Source organism: Rhipicephalus sanguineus, chromosome 3, assembly GCF_013339695.2.
Source record: "Rhipicephalus sanguineus isolate Rsan-2018 chromosome 3, BIME_Rsan_1.4, whole genome shotgun sequence".
NCBI lineage: Eukaryota > Metazoa > Arthropoda > Arachnida > Ixodida > Ixodidae > Rhipicephalus > Rhipicephalus sanguineus.
The window spans coordinates 104,493,051-104,508,918 of NC_051178.1; the positions used below are offsets into that span (position 1 = coordinate 104,493,051).

General features: G+C 46.4%; 1 protein-coding gene across 1 annotated transcript; it reads left to right on the forward strand.

The window, feature by feature from the left end:
- Positions 1-4,267: 4,267 nt before the first annotated feature.
- LOC119385722 (uncharacterized) lies at positions 4,268-9,306 on the forward strand. The gene is made up of 4 exons (XM_037653112.1): positions 4,268-4,312; positions 6,351-6,458; positions 7,636-7,809; positions 9,292-9,306. Exons 1-4 carry the CDS (start codon positions 4,268-4,270, stop codon positions 9,304-9,306), a joined length of 342 nt encoding a protein of 113 aa, XP_037509040.1.
- The last annotated feature ends 6,562 nt before the right edge of the window (positions 9,307-15,868 follow it).

Sequence of the window (15,868 nt, forward strand, 5' to 3'; positions counted from 1 at the left end):
GACTCTGCCGCGAGCTAAATGAACCGACCACTATGGTGTTGCAGATATCTATGGCTGGAGGCATCCGAGCACCGTGCTCGAACCGTGTGAACGTGACCTTCGCTCGAGAGCGCCGTGAACGAACTTGTGAAGACCCCGTCCAGCAGTGTTTTTAACAGACGCTAGGGGAGGGTCTGAGGAGAGACTGATTTCGGAACGCGCCTAGTGCGCATCGGAATAAACGAACTGCGTTTACCCAGTCTAATTCTCCTTTCACCAGCGGCGTATCAGAGCCGGCTTTCTCGGTCCACAGCGGAGAAAGGGCCACCAGAACTTCACTTTGGCCATGATCATGTGAGGCTTGGCGATGCTCAGGCAAATTGAGGCAGGCAGGCCACCTATGTCGCATGCGTTCATCATGGCCGCCTTGGTCAGGGCATCCCTGTGTACCTGCTCGTTCTTACAGCCAGCTATATTATCGCATGCGGGAAGATATAGCGCGTTGTCCGCAGCGTTGAGGCAACGTGCGTATAGCGGTCGACGTCCGCATTGCTGTAGTATAGCCGTATGCCCTCAGGGCACTTAGCGGCGGCTTCTTCGCGTGTCACAAAGCGGCTCTCAATCAATCTGACGTCTTACTCAGTCAGCATGAGGCCATCGCCTAGCCTCATAAGAAATGAAGAGAGCACTGCGTCATTCTGGAGGACCACGTGGACAACTGGATGGCAGTCGAGCGTCTTCCAGGGGAGCTCTGCCTTCAGCTCCCTCACATGCCTTGCCTTTTAATCTGTATGCTCGCAGTTACTGCGTTGATTGAGACTGTGGATCACCTGTGGCACATATCCGCATAACATGAACTGTGGTACGGGGGTATGTGCCACACGTGACTGATGGAAAGGGTTTCATGACTTACGCGGCAGGCGTTTTGCGTTATTTGTGTAATGACCAGTGAATCGTGTTCGTCATACACTGATCTGCTAGGCCAATTTTGGTATATTACAAGTTATGGAGACGACCAGGACAGCACCCAGATGTAGGCGGATAGATAGATAGATAGATAGATAGATAGATAGATAGATAGATAGATAGATAGATAGATAGATAGATAGATAGATAGATAGATAGATAGATAGATAGATAGATAGATAGATAGATAGATAGATAGATAGATAGATAGATAGATAGATAGATAGATAGATAGATAGATAGATAGATAGATAGATAGATAGATAGATAGATAGATAGATAGATAGATAGATACGGCGAACAGAGAGGCCTGTTGACCTAATTGCCTACTTCCGCGAGCTGGCGGGAAAGAAGGTCCTTGGTCTGCACGCCAAGTGGTGAGAGAAGCTTGCGCAAAATGAAGGTCGCACATATTTTGAAGACCCGCACATGTGTTATATAGCCAGTTGTTTACAGTTGCTTAACGATGCCAACAGCTACATAGGTGTTACCAACACCAGAAGCGGTAAGCTGATATGTAGTGCTTATATTCTTCAATACTATATAGCGCGAATTCGAGTAGGACAATGAAGAAACACAGATGCACAGGACAGGCGCTACTCGCAAGTAAGCTTTATTCAGAAAAGTTTCCCTAGATATATTCAAAGCCGAGTGGCACGCGCACGCGCACTACAAGTACGTTACAGTGACAGTTGCAGTTGTTACAGTTGCGTTACAGTTGTTATGCTTATACTTATCTGTTATGACGGAGAACGCACGCACGTTTCACGAACTCGTGTCTTTGTGTGGAAGGGGCCCTTGGCAGTCCTTGAATAAGGTAATCATCACCGTGATCTGAGCACCAGCAGCTGAACATGACTTGTTATTGAATCCGTTCGTGATCGCGGCTACGCACGGTCTAAGTGTAGCGAAGTGCGAGGTATAACAGCTCTTACGAAGAATTTATCTGATGCCTCGTGTCCTGGACGTGGCACCGAGGTCCTGTGGTGCCCTGTCCACATCCAAACCGTCTTTCATACCGTCTAAGAATCAGGCGTTATTAGGTTTTGATAAAGCAATGCTGAAGTTACCGGTAATCTTGACGGACATGGTCCTCTCGGCAGAGTTATTGTAGGAAGCATTGACCTCGGTTTTTGCGTAATCCACGTGGTCGGCGTCGCGGACAACGTGGAAGAGTGGATGGTGGCCAAGTGTCTTCCAGGAGTGCTCTATCTTCAGCCATAACTTTGCTTGCGTCCGCCGCTCTGGTGTAGTGGTTACGGTGCTCGGCAGCTGACCCGAAGGTCGCGTGTTCGATCCCGACCGCGGCGGTCGCATTTCGATGGAGGCGAAATGCTAGAGGCTCGTGTACTGTGCGATGTCAGTGCATGTTAAAGAATACCAGATGCTCTATATTTCTGGAGCCCATAGGCTTCCCAAGCAACGCTTAGTGGCGCTGCTGCTCTTGACAGGCAGCGCCATCTCCGGCATAAAAATACAAACTGGGTGCAAGCAACGCGCGTTTTCTCTTCTCTCCAACGCGCTTCCGCTCGCTTCCGTGCACGTGCAGAGCTCTCGCGGTGCACTTGCGGCGCCTCACACTGTACCGCTTGCAGTGCAGCTTCAAAAGGATCTTCAAGCTTGACTGGCACTTCCGAAAAGCGAAGTTGATAAAAGAAGAAAGGCTCGTCAATCATGTTAACGGTGAAGAGCAGACGACAACGACGCCCGACTGAAAGCGAAATACATTTCTCAAGTCGCGATTACACCGTGTAGGACGTATACCTCGAGGTAAGTCTCATTCTGTCATGTTAGAGATGAATAATGGTCCACATGCACTCCGAAATGAAGCCGTACACGCTATCGATGTTCTGCGGTGTGGACTACGAATCATATGATTGTTGTTTTGATATGGCATGCTTACAGTAGCAGCCGTGTACTTTCGTGAACAAACGCTTGCGGCGTGCGAAAAAAAAAAATTGTATGGCCATGCCACTGTTTCCTGAGAAGGTTAGAGTCAAGTCCTCCGTGCCGCTGGAGGATCACTCGCCGGTTATGACGAGAGGCAGGTAGCTGAGCTTTAACCACTGTGAAGCAAGATGAACTGCTCGCCTCATTTTTTCTGCTCTCGCGTCATGCTTACAGTCTCTTTTCATGATATCGACTTGACAGGCGTATAAAGCCTGCTGCGCGAACGCGGCTAGAAAATCGCACAAAGTCAGAAGGTGGTTCCTTCAAGGTTGCAATTGCAAAGCATGTATTAAGTGCCACTTATATTTAGCGGCTTAAATATATATCACCCTAATAAAGTGACAAAACAAAGCAAACCTGCAGAAGGATGTCAAAGCTTGCTGAATATGCACAGACGCCCGTTCCGGCGTGATAAAGCAGCCTTCCCGACGCGTGAATTGCAGGCGCCGAACTTCTGACAATGTAGCAGCCGTGATGAGTTCCGTTGATATTAACCAACCGCGCAACGCTAACGGTATAACGCGAGTGTGAACGTTCAACAACGACGGGTAGGTCTCACGAACACGGGGAATCAAAACACAAAGTTGTTTCACCTACAACCGTAACTGGACTTTCACAATACGAGAGGACAGCGAGCAATCATTACTGTAGTGGCTGCGTGCATGCGCCGCGTTACTTACCGATTCAGGTAGTCGAAACGAACGAAAGCGATGAACTCAGACAGCCAAAATAGAAATAGAAATAGAAATCCATGCTTGCCGCCTTTATTTCTCGTGCGACACGCCCGGGAACCGATACAGTTTCACACGTGAATCACGTGCCTTGGCGTTGTCTGCACTGTTGTGGCAGCCCACGACACAGCAATACTTCCGACCTCGCGTCCACTTCCGTGGGGTCGCTTCTGCCATCGCTTCTGCCATCGCTTGCTCGGGTGGGGGCGCTTGTTCAGCATTTTACGGTAAGGCTTAATGACGCATGCTCATAAAAAAGATAAAAAGCAATAAGAAATAACGAACCGGTGTAAATTCTTGAGAAATGAAAATGTACGTACCGGTGACAAGAAAAAGGACGAAGAAAGGGAAGTAATACAAGAACTGTTTACTTTTTGTGTGGGAAACCAAACTCGGCAAAACGGAAATCCCGGCCGTGGCGGTCGTATTTAGATAGAGGCGAAAGGTTGGGAGGCCCGTGTACTGCGCGATGCCAATGCACATTAAAGAATCGCAGATGGTCACAGTTCTTCAGACCCATCCACTGCGAGGTCTGCCATAGCCTTAGTCGCATTAAGACGCGAAATTCAATCAATCAACCACAACAAAAGTCACCGCGGCCAAGTCCTTTTTTCAAAGACATAGATGGTTACACGCAAGACATGGAACACAAGAAGGAGAGGAAGAAGAAGAAGCGCAAGAAGAAGGCAAGGCTGCCTCCGGAGCCGTCATGCAGCAGCCTTCGGTGTGTATTTTTTTAGACCAGAAACAGTTCCTACTTCTTGACAGCAGATCCTTAAGTTTCGTTTAAGGTCCTATTCCTGCCGCGGTATTTTGTTCTGTGAACACTTACTGAATGTACATGTACACCCACCCACTCCAGTGCCGACATGGCTATAGTATTGTTCTCTGATATGGAAGCGGTTCACTGTTTCTTACACTTAGACTGTAGTAGCACGAACGTTACGGCAGCCGGCTTTAACACCTTGTTGAGACGACTGTCGCTGTATCTTGCCCCATCAGGTGGAACACTTACCAATAGGTTCTTTATCTTGGGATATAGTGTTATACAGGAAAGCCACTCTCGCTACAAGTAGGAGCTGCACTCGCGCGCAGCTGACAGCAGCGCGTTTCTTACTATTTGCGCATTTCTAATCCCCGCGAGTCGATCCCTCATGACAACTGGTGAGAGCTATAGTGACAACGGTTCATTTGCCCCAGCAACACTCGCGAGGTCTCGCAACCAAAGTGATCGCTAATGTCCCAACACACTGAAGTCGCAAAGCAACCCGTCGCCAGGAGTCGCCCGTGGTGGTTTTTGGTGGAAAAAACACCGTTTTGGAACAGTCGTTCGCTTCTCGATTTTTCAGTTGTGCGACTTCAAACCATAGCCTTGTAGTCAATGCAGTTGTTTTTCGACCGAAAGCGACCATTTGCTGCTGTGTGCGACCGGTCGCTTCGGCACTTCATTGTGTTCGAACATTTGCGACCACCGTGGTCACGCGGCCTCATTGAGATTCGCCGATGTGAATGAGTGCTTAGAGGACGCACAACCAGACATACAAAGATGAACGCTACGGATATTCATCGTTCCACACCACAGCGATAGGCAATCAAACGAAGTAAAAAAAAAACACGTGAAGTGAAGCTCTTTAATCACCCATGCTCTCGCCAGTAGTTATGACATACCAAGAGCCCAATCTGCCACTTATTAAAGCGATCGATCACCTTATGCTTACGTGCCTGGTTTATTTTTTATTAGTTTTTTTGGCTATAGTGATTTAGTATCTAATCATTACCGAAAATGCAAGATGTCACGAACACACATGTCAGCACATAGTGGCAACGTCTGTGAGCCTTTCCGCTCCATACTCGAAGCGTCCCACACTACTAAGGTTTGATACAACAGTAATAAATATCACAACGCGGTCACAGCTCGCGGTAGTAAAAATGCACAAAGGTGAGAATTTAGTAATGGCCACGAAGGCGTAATTTACTCTCTACGCTTGACCTGTGGTAATAGCTATATGGGAGAGTCGGGGAGGTGTGTGAACGATGAGTTCAGCGAGCACAAGAACCTTGTTGGCAAGACTGTTGGTTCAGGCCACTTGCCGTTGTATTGTATAAGTTGTGCCTGTGAACCGCTCTTCGGGGAGTGTTTCGTGATTACGAAAGGGAAGGGCAAGCTGACACGTGAAGTGATCGGAGCTTATCAAATCGATCGTGCTACAGTGAATTGCGTAAGCACTCTTTCCGTGGCGCTCTCAAAAAGGACAGAGAGAGAGTAAACGTTTATTCGAAATTCCTATTAGCAACTAAAGTAGGGTGGAAGCCTTCGTCCAGTGCTCCACTGGCTATAGCGGCTCGGCGGGCCTGTTCGAGAATTGCCAATTGGCTTCCCAAGGCCTAATCGGAGAGTCGTGCCTCCCACGACCAGTGCATTAATGTGTGCGTTACTTATCTAAACTCATTTATGCAATAGGCAGAGTGCAAAATGATGAACGTCGTTTTCTTTGTCTTTTTTTTTGTTGGCGTTTGGCTTTGACAGCTTTGACTGGTTCAGCCTATATACGTTTGGCTCCTTCTAAATAAAATATCAGTAGTAGTTTTCAGAGTTGTGTCATTTTTCATCACTCCGTCCCCGTCTGTGTGCGCTGAAACCTTCCAAGTCCCAAAGGAGTTGTTGCGCCCCTCAGCGCGTCCGCAGGGTGCAATGGCTCCGAATTTCTATGTTTCTCTTCACAGATTGCTAGTCCGAACCAAGTCTCGGAGATTCAGCTGACGGCGGCGCCATTTATATTCAGCACGAAGTACATCCAGACCGCCAGCGGCGCACTCAACCTCGTAGAAACGGTAAGATATGTTTTTTTCGTTCTATAAGGAGTCCTGTTGGCGTTCATTAGACAGCGCCTACTTTCCGAGAACCGTAAAGTGCAGCAGAACAACTGAACTGTGATCGCAGCCCATCAAGCCTCATGTATAGCATATCAAATGTAACTTGACATTGCTGACTATGACAACCATATTAATAACACATCCCTTATGTAAATCCGTGTACCTCCGCTCGCACTTGACAGATTCGACAAATTTTTGCGAGAATCGATTCGTGAGGCAATAAACTGCGATACTGACACCATTCTATAATGACTTGAAAAAGTGGATCAGAAACCCTTTAAATAATATAATACCCTCTCGAGGGTCTTTAGGAAAATAGAAACGAACGAATGAATTATCTTGCCTATACATATATTACCGCTAAGAAAAAAAAAATAAAACATTCCATTTTCCTCTTCTCAAACGCACTTCAGCTCCATCATATTTAGTTACAGACAGACAGGTACGTCTGCTTCTTGCAACCTCACGGGTAAGCGCGCTATCGCTGTGCTGCAAAACTCGGTACAAAAGGCCAGCAGTCTGGTAGCATTTATTTAACCGCTTCCCGAAAGCTTCGCTCGCAAATAAGGATTCCAGCATGTGTGTTAGTCGCGCCTTGCATTTTAAGTACGTGCTTGAGAACTGAGGACATTTAGACATATGCACTCCGTGCTGACAGCCGACAAGTTGAGTCCATGCTTGACTCGACATTTGAAGGGAAAAATTACATCAATTTTCGAGTGCGCCGGTGTGCTTAAATGTATCTGAAGGACTATTGCGTGGGCATTCCACAACTCGCGTAGGCAGGAGGGTTACACACTTACTTGTGCTACCGCACAATCATGTCCCTTCAATCTTTACCGTCGGTGTAGTTCTGGTGCTATACCCCACTTACTATGTCACTCGTGCTGATTACTACGAAATGAGTCCAACACGCAATTAAGCTAAGGAAAGCATACGGAACATCATTTGCTTTGTTTTTCTTTTTAACCTTAGTATAGCAATTCTGACATAAGTTGAAAGGAACTAAAGTGGGCGAAAAAGCACACTTTCAGTCGGTGGGACCCGAACCCACAACCTTCGAACTAACATGGCAAGCAAGTAGTTTCCTCGAAGCTTCATGTTACTTCAGCGGCGCGTGTGCTCTTTGGCGCAGTGCCTGTCGGTGGTGCTGTTCCACTCGCTGTGCTCTCACTCCGAGGAGAGTCTATCCGAGGCGCTGTTCATGGTCTCGTTCGCCTATTCCATCGCCGGCCTCTATCTGCTCCTGCACGGCACCTGCAACCAGCAGCCGCCTACGGGCTCGCCCAGGCAGCCATCTACGCTGCTGGTATGTTGGTATACGTGTTCGTAATTCTATTCACGGATTTGGTGCTGCCGACACGCACAACGTTACAAGAACAAAGCGATGCAGTTAGGCTTAACGGAACGGTGCTGTTGCGTTAGTTCAATTTCGTAGGAGCGGAGTGACGTTGATATTCATTGCAGCTGATATATGCGCTGCACTAGCAACCGCCAAGTTCACCATATGCTAAACCATAAAGCCTTAAAGGGACACTAAACAGAAAAGCAATTTCTCTGCTATTAGTAAATTACAATTTCAGAACACCGAAGGCACCACTCATACCGCGAGAAAATGCTCAAATAAGAAAAGACAGGTGGCGACGTCGCCTTGAAGTGCGCTCCAGCTCGCCGTGACGTCGTAAATTTTGATGACCTACGTAATCCTTTGTCGCGTAAAATGACTCGCATTGTGTTCTGAGGTACCCAAAGTCTTACCATACCAAGTTTCGGAAGATTCATTGAACCAATGTGGCCTAAATGTGCAAAGAGACTACGAAATTCGTAACGTCACACTGACGTTCACGTGCTGCGATTTCTGCTGGAAATCCAAACGGTAAATTTTAGCCTCCAATTTCTCTTCTTATAATTACCTTATGATGGCGAAATTAAGGAGAATAGAGTTCTGAAAGAATAATCTGTCTAAACTTAATGTTTCACTTCAGTGCCCCTTTAAATGCAAATGTGCAACCCGCGCCTCAAGTGTTGTTTAAGCTGACTTGGGGTAGGCAGATATCACAGTGAGCGGAAATAAGCGAGTTCAGGAACACGCCTGAAGTGAAGTAAAATGCTACCTCAAGATAAAGAGTTTACGATACCGTATTTGTACCCCCTTTCGCTCACGCGTTTTGACCATCGTGAATGTACCTTAAAGGGGCCCTGCAACACTTTTGCAAGTAACCATCGAATGGATTCATTAAAGGAGTTTATTGCCTCGCGAATCGACCACCACAAACATTTTTAGAAGCCGTGAAGTACGAGCGGAGTTAGAGATTTTTCGCACGCTGTAATTGCTTTCTCTCTTCTCTCGTCCCGACGAGCGCGCTGGAAGCTAAGCAGGGAAGGATGGCACGGGGAAAAGAAGTTACGTTACGCGCGTCACTAAGCTTGAGCACTTTTTCTTTCTTTCCTTAGAATGCGTGGCTTACTATCAGCACTTTCAGTGTGAGAACGAGAGAGAGAGTGGGCACGTGGCGACCTACCGCGGCGCCCTCGGTAAATATGCAGCTCACGACGCTCAAATCATCTTATGGCCGTGAAATATGGGTATGTGGCGCGGTCATTTGGGTATATGGCATCATTTGTAGAAAGAAGAGGGAACCATTTCTAGCTGATTTTGAGAATTATTTCTAAATTCCAGGCCACGTGCTGCGCTATAATGTTTGGCTCGCATGTTCTCAGGAGTCTCGACTATACCGATCGGCAGCGTTTTCTGACCATGTTGAAAAAGTGTTGCAGGTCCCTTTCAAAGTGCGGCATGGTGTGAAACTGGTCGAGGAGTTTAACTTCATTGTGACAAGCACCTGCGCTGCGTACATCTCTGACTCGTCTTCGCGCTTCTTGCGACAATCAACTTTAGAAGGAAGCAACTATTTGAGCACCACGGTGTTGTGTGAAACTTTGCTGTACATGTGTCGAATGGAATCGAAGTGCTTCAGTACGATAGTTCGTACACTTAAGGCTCACTGATTCTTGTAGCGCTCATACAGAGGCTGTTCTGCGCAGCTGATACAGCTACTCATCTTCCACTGCACCGGAAGCATCGCCTTCCTCGCATGTGGTTGTTACGTCCTCACCCGACACTTCGGCATCGCCAGGGCCATCGTTGCAGGGGTGAGTGCGCATTGACCTTTCGAAAGGGAACGCCCGCGTATAGGGAAGTAAACAATGTCGCCTATAATCGCACATTGTGCGGGACCGGGCCTAACGGTGCCGTATGGCCATTTTCCACGCAGATTGTTTCTTGCAATCACATGCAATGATTCTCACGCCCCTCTTGAACTGAGCGGGCCAATCATCTAACAACTTCACCACGATTGCGCTAGTGTCCGCGACACACGTTAGATTTTGCCGAGAGGGTCCTCGTGACACTTCCTTCGAAAACGTTTCAAGTGCATTTTACATGAAAACCTGAGAGGACACATTGCAGGAGGAGCAGGAATCTTCTAGTGCCCGGTGAGCTGCGCGGGTGTCACTCTTTGGTACCTTCGACACGTACTAGCTGCCCTCTTTGCGTCAGGGTGTAAAGCTCTATATTTGTTTTTATAACACGGCCAACTCACGACATGCAATAAAACGTTTCGATTTTGCCATTTCTTTTACCTGAAATCTGTATTTGTTTTCTCGATTATTACGGATAGGTTTCATGGCTTTCCCCTTGGAAACGGAGACCATTTGTATGGAACAGCATTCTATGATGACAGAAGTATTTAGTTGATGTCAATAACAATAACGTTTGATAGGCTCGTAAGGCGGGGATTAGAGACGTAGCAAACCTTCTTTTTATTCCAAACCAGACTGTGCTAAACAAAATTTAACTAATGGTGATCAGTGTGGCTGTGTATTCGAGGCATACCACCAAACCACAAACATTCACTCACACCACCACCACAGAAAGCTGCATATGTGGGTTCCTATAAAAAAATGGGAAGCCGATTCTCGAAAGCTCACTGCGTCAAAGTCCGATTCTGCTACTACATCTAAAAATTCGGCAGATCCCACGCACTGTGGGAATCGATGTAATGCGAAGCAGCCAGCAAAGAGCTGCATACATCGCCTTGTTTGTCTTTGAGCCAAATGAAATCATTCATGCCATGGCATCTAGTCCACCATATATCGCATGTTTGCCATGCACGCATGCATGCACAATCTAGTGTACACCATGCCAATGAAACGCATATTCTCGTATATAAATGCATGACCTGTCGTTTATGTTCACCACGCACTCGTGTCATGCCATACCAATTTTGGTATATATCACGTTAACAAAACGGCCGGAAGCGCACCATGACAGTGGCATGTAAATCATACCCTACATGACATGCATAACATGATTCGCATGTTCATACAGTCACATCGCGCAATACCAATTTTGGTGTATATCAAAGGAGCGAAATGGCCGCGAGTGCACCATGAGTAGGGCATGTAAATCATGCCATACACGACATGAATATTATGGTTTTTCATGTTACCACCTGTCACTAATGTTCATCATACAGTCACGTCGCGCAATACCAGTTTTGGTGTATATCAAGCTGTCGAAACGGCCGCGAATGCACCATGAGCGTGGCATGTAAGTCATGACATACATGGCATGCATGTCATAGTTTTCATGTTACCACCTGTTATTCATGTTCTTCATACAGTCACATCGCGCAATACCAATTTTGGTGCATACCAAGCTAGCGAAGCGGCCGCGAATGCATCATGAGCGTGGCAATTAAATCATGACATACATGACATGCATGTCATGGTTTTCATCTTACCAACTGTTATTCATGTTCTTCATACAGTCACTTCGCGCAATACCAATTTTGGTGTATATCAATCTACTGAAACTTCTACTAGCGCATCATGAGCGTGGCATGTAAATCAGGTCGTACATGACTTGCATGTCATGATTTTTATGTTACCACGTCTCACTTACGTTCGTCATACAGTCGTGTCGCGTAACGCCAATTTTGGTGTATATCACGTGAGCGAAACGGACGCAAATGCGCCATGAGCGTGGCATGTAAATCATGACATACATGACATGCATGTCATGGTTTCCATCTTACCAACTGTCATTCATATTCTTCATACAGTCACATCGCGCAATACCAATTTTGGTGTATATCAATCTACTGAAACTGCCGCTAGCGCATCATGAGCGTGGCATGTAAATCGGGTCCTACATGACTTGCATGTCATGATTTTCATGTTACCACGTCTCACTTACGTTCGTCATACAGTCGTGTCGCGTAACACCAATTTTGGTGTATATCACGCAAGCGAAACGGACGCGAATGCACCATGAGCGTGGCAAGTAAATCATGACATACATGTCATGGTTTTCGTGCTACCACCTGTTATTCATGTTCTTCATAAAGTCACATCGCACAATACCAATTTTGGTGTATACCAATCTACTGAAACTGCCGCTAGCGCATCATGAGCGTGGCATGTAAATCAGGTCCTACATGACTTGCATGTCATGATTTTTATGTTACCACGTCTCACTTACGTTCGTCATACAGTCGTGTCGCGTAACACCAATTTTGGTGTATATCACGCAAGCGAAACGGACGCAAATGCACCATGAGCGTGGCAATTAAATCATGACATACATGACATGCATGTCATGGCTTTCATCTTACCAACTGTCATTCATGTTGTTCATACAGTCACATCGCGCAATACCAATTTTGGTGTATATCAATCTACTGAAACTGGCGCTAGCGCATCATGAGCGTGGCATGTAAATCAGGTCGTACATGACTTGCATGTCATGATTTTTATGTTACCACGTCTCACTTACGTTCGTCATACAGTCGTGTCGCGTAACACCAATTTTGGTGTATATCACACAAGCGAAACGGACGCGAATGCACCATGAGCGTGGCATGTAAGTCATGACATACATGTCATGGATGTCATGGTTTTCGTGCTACCACCTGTTATTCATGTTCTTCATAAAGTCACATCGCTCAATACCAATTTTGGTGTATATCAATCTAGCGAAACGGCCGCGAGTGCGCCATGAGCGTGGCATGTAAATCATGTCATACATGACATGCATATCATGATTTTCATGTTACCACGTGTCAGTTATGTTCGTCATACAGAAATGTCTCGTCATACCAGTTTTCGTATGTATCCCTTCATTTAAACGGCCGCGAGCGCCCCGAGACCATGTCATGTAAATCATGCTGCACATGACATGCGCGCCATGATTTGCATGTTAGGACCTGTCATTACGTTCGTCATGGAACTCTTTTCACGCCGTACCAATTTTGGTAAATATGAAATTAACGGAACGGCCGCAAGAGCCCAAAGGCCGTGGAATGTAAATCATGCTGTTCATGACACGTGTGTCACGTTTTTCATGGTATGATCTATCATTTATGTTCGTAATAAGGCCATGTTATGACACCAATTTTGGTATACATCTGATTAACGAAACGGCCAGGAGAGCACAAAGTCGTAGGCGGCTAGATAGATAGATAGATAGATAGATAGATAGATAGATAGATAGATAGATAGATAGATAGATAGATAGATAGATAGATAGATAGATAGATAGATAGATAGATAGATAGATAGATAGATAGATAGATAGATAGATAGATAGATAGATAGATAGATAGATAGATAGATAGATAGATAGATAGATAGATAGATAGATAGATAGATAGATAGATAGATAGATAGATACGCTCAAAGTCGCAGAAGTTCGCTAAGAAATGCTTCGCATTTAATAACTTAAAGGTAACATCACTTACACGAAAAGCTGCCACGCACGCCGAGCTGAGCTAAACTTAGTTGGTCAATGTTCGCTGCAAGTTGCAGTAGCGAAATCTAAGCCAAACTATCTCTGTTTAGCATAAATGCCGAGACTGTAGCGCGAGCTCCGTGATATCTATTCATCTAAGCACGATTAACACATAGGACCTGGACGACTTGCCGGTTAAGCTAGCGTGTAAGCATTGCGCAGTTCCTGCCGTCGTTTAACGGCACACAGGTAAACCACGCAAGGCGAGCTACAAGCGACGCAATTCGTTGCGGCTCGGCCACTTCTCCGTTGCAAGAAAGCTGAATAGGTGATCTTTCCCATTACGTGGATCAAGCTTCAAACCTGCTTATACGTATGTTTGCGATCACCTCGATTTTCTACCCATAATTTGCTCGCCAGCATAGGCGTGCGCAGGGTTCCCCATTAGGGGGGGGGGGGCAAGGCTTCATCGCAGCCCCGCCCCTTCCATCGCTCTAGTCTAAAGAACAACGTGCTTCACAATGGATGAAAAGAATACGAAACTGAGGCGATGAGTTGCTTCTCACAATGGCCTGCCTTTGGTCCCTAACTTACCTGAGGTTAAGATGGGAAGTAAACAGTTCTTGGAATGCAACATCAGGGCCCTTAGCGGCCATTATCGTCAACAACCTGCGTGGCCATAACTGAATAAACGTATGGGGCAGACTTTGCCTCCCCCCCTTGCCTCCCTCGTGCGCACGCCTATGCTCGCCAGCGCTCTCGGCGAAATTATCCGAGTGAAACGCCCAGTGCATCACATAGCTTCGGTTTTTTTTTTATCTGCGGTTTAACGTCCCAAAACCACGATATGATTATGAGAGACGCCGTAGTGGAGGGCTCCGGAAATTTCGACCACCTGGGGTTCTTTAACTCTTCGGTCATTCCATGCTGCTCGACCACGTGTGATTTCTGGTTAAGAACCTTTGGTCACTCAACTTAAGGCGGTAACTCATTTTCTGGTATATTTATCTAAAAAAAACAGATTGCATCGGTGTACAAACCACGTAATTCTTTTTTCTGAGACCCCGAACCATCCTCAATAACAGGCGTTACTAGAAAACCGGTTCCATGATTCAGAGCAAGTTTAATTACAGATATAAGGAGATGCTTTTACACTAAAGGTTACATTTACTCATTTCTTATTGTTAATTTTTGGGGGGTTTGGAAACAGTGGCAAAGTGGACCTTTCTTTTTTCCTCCCTTGCAGACGGTGTCCGTGGTGCAGGCGTGCGTTCATCTCTCGCACGCCCTGTACATTTACAAGGGGGACTTCCAACGATGGCTAGACACCGTGTGAGCTTGTCCAGTACACCTGGCAGCAGTGCATCGTCGTTTTGTCGAAACGAGACCTTCAACATTTCAAGCGTAACTTTTTGTGCAGACGTGCGTTCACTGCCACTTGATGATCGCTTCCCTTTGTGTCATATATTTACGATGTCTGGAGCGTATATGCGTTAACTACTTACTTGTCGAATAATAAATATCGCGACGCTCTACCTGTTTAGCTACTGCTCTTAAACGACCACTTTTCTGAATTATTTTTTTTACTTTAGAAGCACGCGCTATGATGTACGCACGCGCACACGCGCGCGCGCGCGTGAGTGCGATTCACGTTAGCACTGCGCATGTATTTCGAATATGCATGAATGAAAATGTTTCGACGGTGGGATTTGAACTCGACGCCTCTAGTGCCGAAGTCCATACACTAAGCACTGCGACCCAGAAGTTCATGCATTCACTTGGATCTTGGATCCCTTCGAAATGCGCAAGTACGCACCCGAATAGGTAACCCACGTGGATTCTCTCTTGCACACTTAACAAATGTAGAGAATATGAGCTTTCCTTTGCATTTGTAAGAAAATTTGCAATGCAGAAAAAGAACGAGAACCACGCCACTGGCGCATGCCTCAACAGGAGCAACAGAAGAACGTTAATAATGTTCCACACACAAGCACCGGCGTTCAGACGCTCGTCACGTTTTCATTAAGCTGACGGATTGTTGCCGAGTAGCTCCCTGGCCATACATTAGGGAAACACTCATCAAATGGCCGTGGGACTCTCGGTACTGGACTTGGGAAGCCTGTTAGCAAATTGGCGACCCTTGATCAGGCCCGGCGAGCCACAATGGCTTGTGGGGACCTGGAAGACGGGGCTCCGCCCACAAAAATCAAGAAGCCTTTCTCTATCTCCGCTTCCTCTAATAGAGGAGGCACTGGTGCAAGTAAGTGAACAGCTCATCAACGACAGTACTGTATATACGTATTTATTGTGTTTATTCTTGTAGCCGACAGGCTGCAACGCCAAGCAGACGACAGAGTAAAGATTACGACAAGAGCGCTGATCCTAGTCTTTCCTCTGTCTTCGTCTGTTTGGCGCTGTAGCCTGTCGATTACGAATCGCCACCAAGTCGCCTAACTTTCGCTGCTAGTTTGTCTAACCTTGTTACATGGCGTCTACCGTAAACTACACAAACGACTGGCACCTTTCTTTACGGTTTCATGTAAACTTGAATTCATTACTAGACTATGCATGCTTC